The sequence below is a fragment of the Nanorana parkeri genome, unplaced genomic scaffold (genome assembly GCF_000935625.1).
Source record: "Nanorana parkeri isolate BGI_ZX_2015 unplaced genomic scaffold, ASM93562v1 scaffold2627, whole genome shotgun sequence".
NCBI classification, from domain to species: Eukaryota; Metazoa; Chordata; class Amphibia; order Anura; family Dicroglossidae; genus Nanorana; species Nanorana parkeri.
Window position 1 is genome coordinate 78,974 of NW_017308895.1, and position 15,124 is coordinate 94,097.

Sequence of the window (15,124 nt, forward strand, 5' to 3'; positions counted from 1 at the left end):
GTCTTGCTTGCCTTCCTTCATTGCCTTCCTTCATCCAGTTAGCCATCCAGAAGACAGTCCCCATTGTAGTAGGAAGTCATCTAAAAATACCACCCCCATTACCTGTTTTACTCCTACTAAAATATTTAAACTGGTCCAGGTAGGACCAGACTTTACAAGACACCAGCCCATAATAGGTTTCCAGCTTTGAGCATTCATTGCTGTCCTTAAGATCCTTCCAAACTGTGGACAGTTCCATGTCATCTAGATTTGAAGATGAGAAGATGACCTGGTAGCAGCAGCGGTTGTATCGTATGTGCTTGCTTCCTGAGAATCTAGAGCTTTGTATGGGTGTCACCCCAGCCCACTGGGCACAAATACCAATAAACACCTCAGATGGCAGCAAAGCGTTGACCTTCCCAGAAATCAAATACATCTTTCTAAGCACGTCTTGGGAGATGGCCATGGCAGACCCACTGCAGAAGTCGGGGTAGTAGGTCTGCGAGTAGGCTGAAATGGGGACAAAATTGGGGCTCTGAGGGTCTCTGTCAGGCACACTGTGATAGATCACCCTTCCAATGTATATATCATCCATACGAGACTCCAGGTTGAGAAGATATCCAGCTAGGCTTCGGACATTAACAAACATTTCCTGGTCTGCTTTTAGGATGAATCTAGCATTGGGGCAAAATGTCACAATCCATTCCATCATCATAATGGTCTTGGTTGTCTCCTTCGTATAGGTTTCAAGGAAGCCTCCCTGAACAATGTCCTGATGGACTTGAGATTCATTAAAAATGTCTGATTGGACAATTTCTGAATCTGCCCTGCCAAACATGAATACTCTTGTTACTACATAGCCTTGTACAGAAGTTGTGTTGCCCCAAGTGTTCCTGATTCTCTCCCGTCTGGTTTTATTTTCTGGGCTGCTATAGATGACCAAGAGCAAGTAGACTTCTTGTCGGGAGCACACTTCTGATCCACTGACTGCATATGACCGGGAGATGTTGTCCTTCAAAAGATGCATGTCCAGCATCCGTGCCCGTTCTCTGATCTCCACAAACTTTTCATCGCTGTAGGAGAAGGGAACAGCCTGCAGGAAATATTCTTCCATGAATTCGGTTCCAAACAGCAAGGCATGAAAGAGTGCAATATTGAAGAGGATGAAGCACCACTGATGTGTCCGCAGTCTGCACAGCGCTACCTGCGAGAGAGCGGTAAGATTATTACAAGTCAGATGCAGCGACTTTTTTTTCCCTTCTGGTATTTTTAATACTCATTTAAGCTCTTTATTGTACAAATAAAACAATAGCAGAGGGTGACACTGGCATTACAAGGCATTCTGGGTTTTCTAAAAAGAGAGCAGAAGGTGACTGCTTTTAGACTCTCCAATTGAATTTTGTATAATTTTCAGAAACTTTTTTTCTACTTCATTCAGCTTGCAGAGGAACACTACGTGTGTGTGTGGTGTGTGTGTGTGTGAATATTTCAATTGCTCTACACATAGAGCATACAGTATACTGAGTGAAGGAAGTTGAATCCACCAGGTGAACAGCTGTCCTTCAACTCATGTAAATATCTGTTCATAGAGCTTTATACTTGTTAAAGGTTATAGCTGTTTCCCACATCTTGATACCTGTCATGGTTGTGTCATAATGTATGAGCAAAGCTTCTGAGTATGGCAAATTCATTTACAGGTCAGTGTGGAACTTGCTTAACCTGCCACATGTGTAACAATGTGGAGGCGCAGTCTAGATTTGCCAACAATGGACGGTGAGGGTCTACCTCATCAATTTGTTCATTTTATATTTAAACAGCTCATACCAGATAATTGTTACCAGCTGAATGTACAAGCTCCTTTTACTGTAGATGTATTGTCTGCAACTGGCTTATACTGTCTTGTATCATATCGACGAGGAGAGTGGCGTTTGCTGCTATCACAAGCTGTGACGTTGCTATAGAAGGTTCCCTCTGTACTATAAGAATTGCTCTACTTTTTTTGTACAATTCAATTGCATGGAGACCACTAAGTGCTTTTGTGTGTTTATGATGTCTACTTATTTTTGTGGAAAAGAAGAGGGATTGTGCTTTAGCAGCTCTCTAAGGGCCCATTCACACCATTTGCGGTGCGTTCCAGAGCGGTAGCTGCTGGAACGCACAGCTACACTCACAAAACTTCCCTTTTTTTTCTATGGGGGGTGGGGGGGGCACGGCGGTGCATTGAAGTCAATGGCACCGCAGCCATGCCTGCAGTGTGACCGGAACGCAGGCAATGTTTGCAGTGGACCAAAACACAGGCAATGTTTTGCCACGCATCCAATTGCACTGCGGGGGGGGCGTGTGGCTGTGGTGCCATTGACTTCAATGCACAGCCACACCTCCCGTCCCAGAACGAAGGGGGAGGTTTATTGAGCGATTTGCTGTGCGTTCCAGCAGCTAGTGCTCTAGAAGGCACCGCATTTGGTGTGAACAAGCCGTAAGTTGTGGTATTTGTTTTTATGAATGTAAATACAGCTGAAGCAGTGGGGACACTTCTATTGTTGCAGGAGAATTGAGACCCCAAGGTAGGTGGGAACTACTACTGGGCCTCACCCTTTGTGAGGTTCCCTAGAGAGATAGAAAACCAGCAGGTGACCTGTAACCTATAGCTGATTTATCACTTCTGGAAGGACTGACTGAATAAAAATAACTTCATTGTTAAAAAAAACCTAACACGCTTTCATTTCTTAGAAGAAAACAAAAGCTTCCAGATTTAGGAATATCTCAAATATCACAGACCGTGAAGTCATCTTTCTCTATGTTTTTGTAATCATACAGATCCTCTAGGAGCAGCCAGATCTGACATGTGACAGCTAGTTCAGCATTGTGACTGGCCATGAAATGCGCAGTACGCAGGATCGGCAACAGTCCAGTAAATAATTCCCAGTTAGACAATAGATGCACAGGTGACTTACCTGCATGCTTGCTGCAATCTGCAACGACGATCTTCCTGTGATGATTTTTCATTTAATAGACTTCGGCATCTATGAACAATGCTCTCACCTGAATCCTTCACAGTGTTGCCTCTTATTCCTGCCACTGTGTGCTATATAGAATACGATCTGTCCTAGTTGTGCGGCTGAGTGCAGTAACCAAACACTCGGCAGGTATCAGGTAACCCAAGAACAGAGGATGGAGGGGAGAGCTCCTGACTGACGGGCAGGTTCATTGCGGGGGAGAAAGATTGACTGTTATTCCCCACTGAGCAGAATAACTGAGAAAACAGAGCCTGGTAATGCAGCAGTTGTTTGGTTAAAGCAACACATCCCCTAAATGTCAATATGTGGATTTATTTTGCAATGTAATACTAGATTCACTCTTTGTGACACCATTCTGAATGATTATTTGCCATCGACTTTCCACTGCATGTTATTTGGCAATGACCTCCATGGATGAAAAAGGTAAAAACTATTCCTGCAATGTTTCATAATGTTCAAAAATACTTTGCCGTTGTCACATGCTACAAAATGTCAGTAATGAGGGGACGGGGTGTATTCAGAAAGAGTTCTTTTAACCTCTAGTAGTTTCTTGCCTTTGGAGGAAACATTTTAGGGCACACGTGGCCTGGCATTCTGTGTATCTGTGTGGCATAGAGTAATGACTCCTGTATGGTGGAGGCAGCAGCAATATCAAGGGAGATATTGGAGTGTTCAGATAAGCTGAATGGCAATTTGTGGCATACACATTAGAAGATAATATGCATTATTAAGGTGGTAAGAACAGAAGGGCTTGGTGTATAATGGGATACTTGGGAGAATGTTAACTTTGCAATTGTCGTCTACAAAATGGAGGTATGTGGCAACAGCTGTGGGACCTCAATATAAGCTGCATGATCTATGATCCATACCGTGAGGGAAATGTATCAAAACTGGAGCAGACAGAATGTGGAGCAGTTGCCCTTGGGAACCAATCAGCTTCTCTCTACTTTGTTCAATTAGGATTTGAAAATGAGAGAGAAGCTGATTGGTTGCCATGGACAACTGCTCCAGATTCTGTCTGCCCAGTTTTGATAAACTCCCTTCAGTATGTCTGGAGGGGAATCCCTGGGATATCCAAGCTGCACAGTACAGTACAGGGACTGAAGTGTACACTTCACAGGTTAAATGTGTGTGCAGAATATTACGTATAGCATATACACGGCTGTGGGACTTTACTAATTGCTATTTATTGAAATGATTGCTTAGAAAGAAACCCTGAGAGATCAATTTGGATCTTTGATTTACCTGTAACGTTTTACTCCAAGAAAAGGATATAACATGTAAACTGAGGACCAGGTGGCAGCCTTGCAGATCTCAGAAACCGATGCTAATGCTTCTAGTAGAACGTGCCTGGAGCAGAAAATAGGTAACTTTTTCCTTAATGTTATCAGCCTGAATGATGATCTGTCAAATCCACCTAGAGATAGTGGAACTAGACACTGGCTGACTTTTCGAGAAGCCTTCAGGAATGACAAACAAGGAGTCAGACTGACGAAGAGAGGCTGTAGCTGAGAGGTAAACGTGAACAGCACGTACCACATCTAAATAATGGAGATAAATCTCCTTAGCATAAGCTGCATCATATCGCGTGAATTGCCTCCGGGTGAAGAGACCATTACCCGGGGTTCGGATGTTGTTGACTAAGGAAGTCCACCAGGCCACTTTTCCATACCTGAGATGTGTAAGGCAGACAGAGCTGGAATGTTAAGTTCTGCCCAAGCCAGAACCAGGTCTGCTTCTTATTGAGCTGTGCAACTTCTGGTACCTTCCTCATGGGTGATGTAAGCCATTGCTGTGTCCAAATAAATCCTGGTTCAGTGACCTCGCAAGTGAGGGGTCCTGCATTGAAGGGACATCTAAATTTCAGAATGTTAATCGGGAGCCAAGTTTCCTCTGACGACCAAGTCCCCTGTACGGAGAGGGTACCCAGGACCACTCTCCAGCCTGAAAGGCTGGCATCCATTGTGAGCACCTTCCAGACAATTGAGAGAAAGGATTTCGCCAATTCCAGCACCAGTTTGGAAATCCACGCCAGAGCAAGCTTGGCCTTGCTGCACAGCGTACTGGGTGATTCAGAGACTGAGCTTGAACATTGGGCTGGAGTTTTTCCTGAGGAAAGAAAACATTACAAAAGTCCATGTCAAAGACTGGGACCAGGTGATGAGTAGGCTCCAGCACTGACTTCTGTAGATTCAGGATCCATCCGAAACTCTGCAGAGTTTTCCCTGCCTAATGGACATTTGGCTAACAAGGCCTGGGATGACTGTTCCCTGAGCAGAAAGTTGTCCTGGTATCCCATTATTGGAACACCCTGATACTGTAGCAGGGCTAGGACCGGAACCAGCACCTTGGTGAATGCCTGTGGTATAGTGAACAGGCCAAAGGGAAGCACATTGGTAATGCTTCATGCCCACAAGCGTTCATGTGCATGAAATATGGAAATGTTCAGATAGGCATCGTTGATGTACATGGAGGCCAGAAGATCTCCCTGGTGCATGAAAGCAATGACAGACCAGGCAGATTCCACACAGCACTTTTTGGACTCAGAGGAATCTTCAGATCCAGTATAAGGGGCAAAGCCCACTTTTCATCTTGGGGATGGTAAAAACATCCAGATAAAAACGAACAGGGATGATGACCCCCTGAGAGAAGAGTTGATCTAGATGAGTTGCTCAGCGAGAAGATCCATCTGACTTTGAGAAGTTGGCAAGTTTGACAGCATGAAGTGAGGAGAAGAAGGAACGAAAACCTAAATTGTGGCCCCTGGAAACTATCTGGACCCAAGCATAAGAGATTTCCTGAGACCAAGTGGTCGCAAAGGTGAAGAGGGCTTGCTGCTGGATTTTTTGGGTACCTGCTTTGACTTGGCTTCTGAGGCCTGAGAGGGACAAAAACTCCTCTTGAAACCAGAAGGTGTTCCTTTTTTGGAAGTTTCACATTCTTTTTCTGAGGCAAAAAAGTACTCTTGCTGCCTATGACTTTCTTGATGCAAATAGGCTCTCTAGCCTAGGGGCATGCGCTCCAGACACTTCTTGCACAGAAGCTCTGCAGACCTAGCGGAAGTAAAAATGACTAGGAGGTAGGGATTTCTGGCAGAAGAGACATTCAATACATACTTTTTCTGGGTACACTGTAGCGCATGCTGAGGGTCTGCAAAAAGGAACAGGGGTCCCCAACCACAGATTTGGGCCAGACAGAGTCTGGCAGATTGCCATAGTGACAATAGTAGATTTCAAAGACCCTGTGGACAAGAGGCAGGCCTTGCTTTGCAAACAGTAATGTCCTAAACAAGAACCGTTAAGGTCCTGTCAAGGCAGGAAATGTCCTTAGTGTCTACAACAGGGACAGCCCACTTCTTAAGGAAACCGCCCTCAATAGGATATTGCTGAGCAAAATATTTGTAAAGTGTAAACAACTTCTCAGGCAAGACCAATCACCACATAACACAGGCTGTAAAAACAAGTGCAGAGGGAAAGGTTTTGCGGGTCGGGGCATTTTTAAGGATCACAGATTAGTGACCTTTAGTAAGGTTGACACCGGTGGCTCTATTGGTAGGTATGCATGAACAGTGTTCACAAGAAAAGAAATGGTATCCTTGAGCTTAGGAGAAACATCAGCAGGCAGGCCCTCTTCCTGTGGTGAGTGCATAGACCTGGATGCAGCCCCCTCCTCCTCATTGAGTGCCAAGGCAGACGGAGGACGGTCGGGGGAGACTCTGAGGGGGAAAGTGAGAGAACATGATTTTGGCCACTGCAGTCTATGGCCTTTAAAAGGGCATTTCCTCTATAAGATCACACATAGCTGGGGTAAATTTCTCTATATAAAGGCATAAGAGCCTTATTTTAAAAAGTTGAATTGTTTGGTGTGGTTGCAATTTTTGTTTAGCTGACTGGATTTGGTGTAGGGACAGAGTGGGGATCTTCAGCTGCCATCTTGCTGTGCTTAGCTTCTAGTGTATCCCTGTGCCTTTTTAAAGAGGAATGGGCTACCGCATAGGATACCTGCCCTCAGTTTATCATTTGCTATACATAACCTGTTTTTAACACAAATTGTTAGACAGTGTCATTTCTTACACTGGTAAGTGTGCTGGAAACTGTGTTATCAGGAGGGAGGGTGCCATTAAGGGTGTAGAAGAGGTCCCTGAGGTGGATTGCAACTCAGAAAGGGGGCAATGGACAAGACTGATGGAAACAGAGTGTGGACACCTACTGTGTCCAAGCACTGGAGGCAGAGGTAGCCCAGTAAAATGGTGAGTGGTGTTGAGTGTGCAGGCAGATAGTGGTGGGGACAGCTGAGAGGGGCCCCAAGAGCACAGGGAGAAAAGGGAGCCTGTTTTATATAAAAGGAAGACTGTCCTCCATCGCTTGCAGAGTCCCAGTGGGATATTCCTCCATCCACACAGTTTAGTGTAGATGGAGGAATCTGTGGCACTTTTTCTATCTGACCATAGAAAATCTGCAGATAATCTATAGGTGTATGGCCAGCTTAAGTTACAAAGCAGTGCAATAATACCTCCCTCCACACATCAACCCTTTTAAATGCTATTTCATAATTTCTAGGGATGCAACGATATATCGGCCGAAAATGGCACTTTTGGCATAATGCAGAAAGAGCCATGTTTCGGCCGATACACCGGCGCATCCCTGGTTTCTTTTCTCCCCGCTGGGCGCTGTTCCAGCGGGGAGAAAAGAAAGTGACAGCCGGCCGAGCGCTGCAGGATGAGAGCGCTATGAGCGGCCGGCGTCTCTCCTCCCACACCATTATAAAATATTAAAAAAAATAAAAAACATTTTCGGTATCGGTTTTGGCCTGACATTTTTTTTTGTTTCGGTTTTAAAATGTCCATTTCGGTGCACCTCTAATAATTTCAGGGAATGGTGTCCTTATTAGAATGTGGAAATGCCAACAGCAGGATAATGACATACACATATAACTAAGGGCTCATTCCCTTACCACCCTCCCTGACAAAGAACCAATTGTGGAAAATGTATCTACCTCTGGATATTAGATTATAATATATTTACTCCCAATACAGGATCCACTCACATTTAATTTTCACTAGGCATATTTGTGCACCCGGTTGATTTCCGTTTTCTCTTAGGGTCGGTCACTGTGGATATACCATCATCTACCATTATATTACAATGTGTATATAGTTTGGAAGGATTTTATAGGAATCGTTATTCAGGAACTGAGTGAGGGGTTTTAAATGTTTGTATTTGTATGTGCTTCTGCCATTTTGTGATATCTGATAATCAGGGCCGGTGCATTTTTTGCGCCCCGTCCCTCCCCGCCCCCCTGTAAAAACAGGGCATTTTGACAAGTACTTGTCAAAATGCCCCGATGTTTGCGCTATGTTTTTTTTTTCCACTTACCTTCGGTACGGGAGAGCAGCGGCGAGTCAGCGCTGGTCCAGTGGGAGGAGCTCCAGGTGGGGTCCTAATTTAGCTGGCCGGCGAATAGCGCAAACATTGGGGCATTTTGACAGGGACAAGTACTTGTCAAAATGCCCTGTTTTTTCCGCCCTCACCCTGCAGCGCCCTCAGGCGGCCGCCTGACTTGCCTTGCGGTAGCGCCGGGCCTGCTGATTATAGACTGACAAACAAAATGATGGTCATCTCTACTCTGGGATTGTATAGAATAACCACATATCTGCACTAAGGCAGGGTTCACACCTGGGCGTTTTTCAGCGCTGAAAAACGCTCGAGCACTGAAATCCTTTTAATTCCTATGGGCATGTTCCCACGTGTTTTGACGCGCTGAACAATGCCCTACGCCTGAAATAGTATAGGAGCTTCTTTGGGGCGGATTTCAGAGCGTATCCATTAAGAAAGAAGCCTGATAGAATTCGTAAACGCGCGTTTTGTGGACCGAAAAACATGTGGCCCGAAAAGCGCGTCAAACGCGCATATTACCAACGCCCAGGTGTAAACCCAGCCTAAGTGTTATGGAATAACATTATATTGGCCTGCTCCAGGTACTTTGTGTTGTGACAGCTTAAGACTATGATGAAGCTGACCCTCCCAATGAAAAGCTATACAGGTTTAGTGACACTGAACTGGTCCAGTTTCACTGCCTCTAAAATCACTGTCTTGGAATTATTGTATTTTCTTTCTCATCTGTTGAGGGACCCAGGAATTCTTAAACCTTCTCAATATACTTGTACATATAGGAGGATCAGCAAGCAAAAAAAAACAAAACTGTAGGACAGCCCAAGATGGCCCCTCCCACTACCAGCATGCCTCAGTTTTATTTGCTAGTATCCTAGGGTGATGGACCTCTTTTCTACAGCTTTGATGTTATTTGTTTGCTAGTACTTTTCTTCAATTTATTTCTTCTCTTCATCGCTGCCAGAGCTTCATCTCTTCGAATGCAGTTTTCCAACATGATAGTCCTCAGCGAAGCATTCGGTATCTTGACCCTGATGGACTGAACATATAGGGATAGCCTGGAAGTTAGCTTCAGACACTGTTCAACGTAGGACACTTCCCAGACATCGTTCTGATAAAAGTTAGTTGTGAAGCTTTTGCAGGTCCAGAGTTGGCATTGACTCAGCGCTCGCCTTCTCTCTGAAGGTTCACTTAGTAGGCCAGTCAGACAGATCACTGGGGAGCGACCTCAATCACTTAGGACGCTCAGCAGTTTTATTCCCATTACATTGTTGCCCTAATGAAGGGTCCCTGCGTGGCCCCCGAAATGTCCGTTTATAATTATTGCAACATGTATGATGATTTGTCTGATTTAAATGGACTTTATAGTTTAAATATTTTCCACTGAGTGCTGGTGATTCCTGTTCATTTCCTGTTTGATGTGCACGGCGCCATCCGTAAGTATCACTGCAAGCACCATTATTGTAATTCGGGCCGGAGACGCTGTGAGGAGTGCACATGGACATATTGGACTTTATTCCCGTTCCTGACAGTTTTGCTATGGGAGAAGTTAATTCCGTGGGGTTGAGCACTGACGTCACCTGCTGGGTGAAGTGTCACATGCGATCCATGTTCTTTCCTGTTCTACGGTGTTGAGTAAACATCTCGCAGCTGCTGCTTCTGTTTGCAAAGAACCATGTAGAACTTCGATATTCCATCTGTTTCTGTTGCCTGCCTACAATGAGTGTTACCTCCGTCCATCCAGACCTCACCTGCTACCTGCTGTCCAGGTTTTGCGAGTACCTGAGGCCTTACCCCATACCTTGAGCCTATAAACTTTACCGTACTGCCACATGTTTGCAACATGTGTGATTTTAGACATGGAGGGGGCAGTCCCTTATGTACAAGGTGCCCCCCAGCCTACATTCTACTAAAGGTTCTGGGGCTGCTTGCAGCGCACCTTCTGGCATGCCAACACCTGCAAACCTGGAATCATGTCCCCTCTAGACTGAGGTTTTCACCACCGTCATGCAAAATGTTATCACCCAACTTGCCTATTTGTGGACGCTCTGATCACAGTGGCCAGAAGTGTGCTCCTGGAGATTCTAGATCTGATTTTCCTGTGGCTTTAGCAGCTTCTGGGCTGATTGCTTTAGAGACTTTGTTCAATTGAGAATTGGTATCAGTAGACTATGACTCCTCACAGACGAGCTCATCACACAAGCAGTGGAAAGACTCGGAATCAGCTGTTATTAATGCAGCATGCACCACTCAAACTAGAGGATGAGCCTGTTGCTTCTACAAGTGCTGTTTGCAGCCTTGGGATTTTGCATAAGCTAAACTATTTCTATATGGTGTTTGGAAACATCCTGACAAGCTGTTTGTTCCTCCTAAACACGTAACAGGTTGTATCTGTTTAGTGAGGATTTTGTGCAGAAGTGATCTTATTGTCACTCTGGATCCAGCAGTGTCCTGACTTAACAGGGCACTTTCTATTCTGGTAAGGGACGCGCCTGTCTAAGGACCCAATCGTTGTGCAGTCGGAAACCCTTTCTAGAGTTCTGTTCTCGCTGGCAGCCCTGCCTGTCATCTGAATTAGTCTGTGACTTTTGTCAGACATTGTTGCTCACTTATGTGTGGAGGAGATGGCTGTAGCAATACATTTTAGCTGTGACTATCCCATATCGCACTTGTCTTGTATCAGTTCATGCATTACGGCACTTTGGCTAGAATTCTGGACTGCGAAACCTTGTTGAAAAAGTGTTCTACCTCGAAGGCAATGCGGATCAAACATCTCTTCAAACCAGCTCTTGACATTATCATCAAGGATGCTACTTTTAGATTGTAAGCCCTTATGGGCATGGCCCTCCTTACCAACTTGTCTTGTGATTGTAATGTCTTGCTTATATTGTAAAGCGCTGCGCAAACTGTTGGCGCTATATAAATCCGTATAATACTACTACTAATGGCAAGAGCACACATCTTCCTCTGTGAAAGAAGCCTAATGAACAGATTGCTATGTCTTCTCCCTCATCTGTTAAATGTCTGTTTCTCCATACAGTTGATATTAGACAAGCCTTTCTCTGCATGAAGGTGCGTCTCTACTTTCCAGAGTTGGGGAATGTTTGGTAACTTTGCAGACACTTGGAGTTGAGATGCTTGGATGAGGGAAGTGGTATCCCAGAGCTATAAATGTTCGCTCCCTGCCCCTTCCTTGGTTTCAACCGTCCGGTGTCCCTGCAGAGATTAGAAAATCTCCAAGCACTCTGTGTTCTTCTGCCGCTGGAACTGGGCACATGACACCTTGATCCAGAATGGTTCCAGGAGTTTTACTCCAACCTGTTCTTAGGCCCAAAGGGGTATTCACCCCATTTCTGGATCTCAAAGCTATGTGTCTTCACTCCAGTACAAAAAAAAAAAATCACCTGGTCGACTGATGTTTGCAGAAGCCAGAAAAAGATGCTTACTTGCATTTCCTCATCTTTCCAGCACATTAGCAATTCCTATGCTTTGCTGTAGGGTCACCTGCACTACCAGGTTGTGGCCCTGCCCTTCAGCCCCTTGGGTATTCACCATGTTACTGGCCCATGTACTAGCCCTGCTGCATTTTTGTGCCCATCCATATTGTGGAATACTTGGACTCTCATTTTAAGGAAACCGTTGGCGTGGGCTGTTTTGGTAAATGTGAAGTTCACCTTTCAAGTGTTAGGCCCGGTTCACACGTGGCCTTTTTGTAGCGTGTTCCTACGCTCTGCAAAACGCTCAAACACCGAAATCCCATTATTTCCTACGGGTATGGTTCACACCTGGGCCTATTACAGGCCGTATGAACGCGCTACAAAACACCCTACGCCCAAAGAAGTACAGGAGCTTCTTTGGTGCGTATTTGCAGCGCGTATCCATTGGGATACAGCCAGGTAGCCCTCGGAAACACGTGTTTTTTTTACAGCGAATTGTGGTAAAAACGTACGGCACGCACACACACACACGCACGCACGCACGCACGCACGCACACACACACACACACACACACACACACACACACACACAGTCCACTGTTTGCATTCATGCAGAGAATGCATTCAGTTTAAAATCATCCAGCCTTTAGTAATACTTTAAAGAGAACTATGGGGTAGGTGTTTTTCCCCATATTTCTCTTTAGGGTCACGGGTGGACATATACTAACCTCCTCCCCTGACCCAAAGCTAGCCTGCGATATAGAGAGTCCAAAGCCGGGACGGATCCCGACAATACTGTTGATCCACCCAGCTGCGTGAGTGACAGCTGGCTCTGCCTATCTAGAGCCAGAGCCAGCTGTGCCTGCCCCCTCCCCCAGTCAGCGCTGGAGGATCGGAGAGGGGAGAATTCCTGCAGGGAGAAGATCGGGAAGTGAGTAGATTGGCGGCATGTTTCTGCTCACTTCCTGATAGATAGAGCCAACCTGAGACAGCTTCTTTGTCACAGGTTGGCTCTAACTATGTGGATGAGAGGAAATCACTCACCTCATAGTTCTCCTGTAAGGATAGCTGCCGCCCGCAGAGGAGTTTGAACGTTAAAACATATGAAGATTATTGGCTGTTGAAGCCCAGGTTCTGAGGGTCGGAAGATACAACTTATTACATCCAAGTGAAAGATATAACACCATATAATAAACTTTACAATACTTCTAGGCATTGTTAAAGCCTTTGACATTTTTTTGTACCCTTCTCCCGACTTGTGCCTGGCTACAACTTTATCCTGGAGATCTTTGGACAGTGCCTTGCCACCCATAGTTGATTGCTTCAGTTGCACTACAATGCTCCAGGAAAGCTCTTTTCAGGCTGAGCTTATTAAAATGACCCACATCTGAAAGTCAAATGGCTTTGTGTGCCATTGAGAAGATGATTAGCTACACCTGATCAAGTTTACAAGTCATTTTAGGAGGGGGTGGTCCTTTTTTCCAATGTAGTGATTCTGTTTTTGAATTTTTTTCTGACATGGTGTTTTATATTTCACTTGGATGTTATAAGTTGCACTGAGCAAATACAGCTGGTTAAACAACAACTGTGTTTGTCTCCATTTCAGGCTGCAAACCAACAAAATGTTGGGGGGGGGGTGATTCTTTTCTATACACACTGTACTTCACTTTGTGTGAGCTTCAGGCCCTTTACACTATGAGTTTTCATTGCAAGGTGAAATCTCTCCTTCCTGCAGCTGGATCAGTCTTGCTTTCAGAATAGAAAGGGTAGACCTGACCTTTGATAGTGAGGCCAATGGTCATGAAACTGCACTCTTTCATTTAGACCTTGTACAGTGTGTTCCCTATGTAGCTCCCCTGTGACTTTGTGGGATCTGAATCTGGTTCTCTTAGCCTTTTAGAAACTGCCATTTGACTCATTAGAGACCTCTCTCACCCACAAGGTGGTGTTTCTTGTAGCCATCACCTCTGCAAGGTGAGTGTCTGAACTGATGGCCTTATCCTGCAAGGAATGCTTTGTGGTTCTGCAAACAAGGTGTTGTTGAGGCAGAGGACTACTTTCTTGCCTCCAGTAGTTTCTGCCTTTCACCTCAACTAGGACATTATTCATCCATCCCTCTGTATGCCTCCAGTTCACCAAAAGGATTTTCCCCTCTCTTGTCTCAATGTGGTTCATGCTGGATGAGTTCTCAGCTACTGCTTCTTTCTGAAAGACTGATCTGGCATTTTTGTAATCCTGTATGGATACCATAAGGGTGCTCCGGCTTCTCATTCCACAATCTCTAGGTTGCTCAGACCTACCATCATTCAAGCTTATTGTCTCAAGGGTCAGGTTCCATCCTCTCCTGGCAAGGTGCACTCTAATAGATCTGCGAGTGCCTTTTGGCCCAATTTTACAAGACTGCCACCTGGTCCTCTGTTCACACATTACAGCCTCATCTGCTGCCAGCTTTAGGCATAAGGTTCCTGTTGTTTTTCTTGGACCTGTTAGCAATTGTTTGCTGTGTTGCTCACTCCTCAGTTGGGTTTTTCGATGTCCCAAAGATTTAAGACTTCCTGGTCCCACAATTGACAAGAAAGAAAATAGGACTTTTGTATTTACTGTTAAATCATTTTATTTGAGTCCAATGAGGGACGACTTCTGTGGTTATGATCATGATACTGAGGCCTGTGGTTATGATCATGATACTGAGGCATGCTGGTAGTTGGAGCCTGGGCCGACTTACAGGTTTCCCGTTTGTAGATGCCCAGTCACCCTGTAGGCAGCAGTATAAACCAAAGGTGATAGGCCTGCAATGATTTTTGTAGTGAGTTAGGTAATGACCACTTCAATCTAAAAGCTTGTCACAATTTGTTTTCCAACGTATTGCCATTAGCGTTTGTTTTATCTATATTAGAGTGGAACTCCAGGCAAAGCTGCTTTTTAGTCTAGTAAAGAGGCGTGAGATCCTCATTCAGGCCATTAGTATGCGACCTCACTTGGAAAATTCCCCACATTTCCTGTCCCAGGGAGAGTGGAAACCTCCAGTGGGGACATTAACATTACAGTGACACTCCAGCAAAACCTTGACATTTTTAGTCCTGCTTCCATGTTTCTATTTGTTTGTTTCCCATTATTCACTTGCTTTCATAGAAGATGTGACCCTTAACCCCATTCCATCCATCACACAACAATGGCTGGAATTGGACTTTAATAAGGTTTCTTAAGGACACAGAGAAACTGACCACTAACAGGCCACATTTCTCCAGTTTTTGGCAAATACTGTATGCAAGAAAATTGTATGTCCTGCACCAAACTGAGT

General features: G+C 45.0%; 1 protein-coding gene across 1 annotated transcript; it reads right to left on the reverse strand.

Annotated features, from left to right (window-relative positions):
* Positions 1-64: 64 nt before the first annotated feature.
* Positions 65-14,094, reverse strand: LOC108802047 (putative UDP-GlcNAc:betaGal beta-1,3-N-acetylglucosaminyltransferase LOC100288842). The gene is made up of 6 exons (XM_018573934.1): positions 13,759-14,094; positions 9,314-9,425; positions 4,923-5,105; positions 4,669-4,835; positions 4,445-4,537; positions 65-1,183 (listed from the first exon to the last, which is right to left on the reverse strand). Exons 1-6 carry the CDS (start codon positions 14,092-14,094, stop codon positions 77-79), a joined length of 1,998 nt encoding a protein of 665 aa, XP_018429436.1. The 3' UTR covers positions 65-76.
* Positions 14,095-15,124: the final 1,030 nt, after the last annotated feature.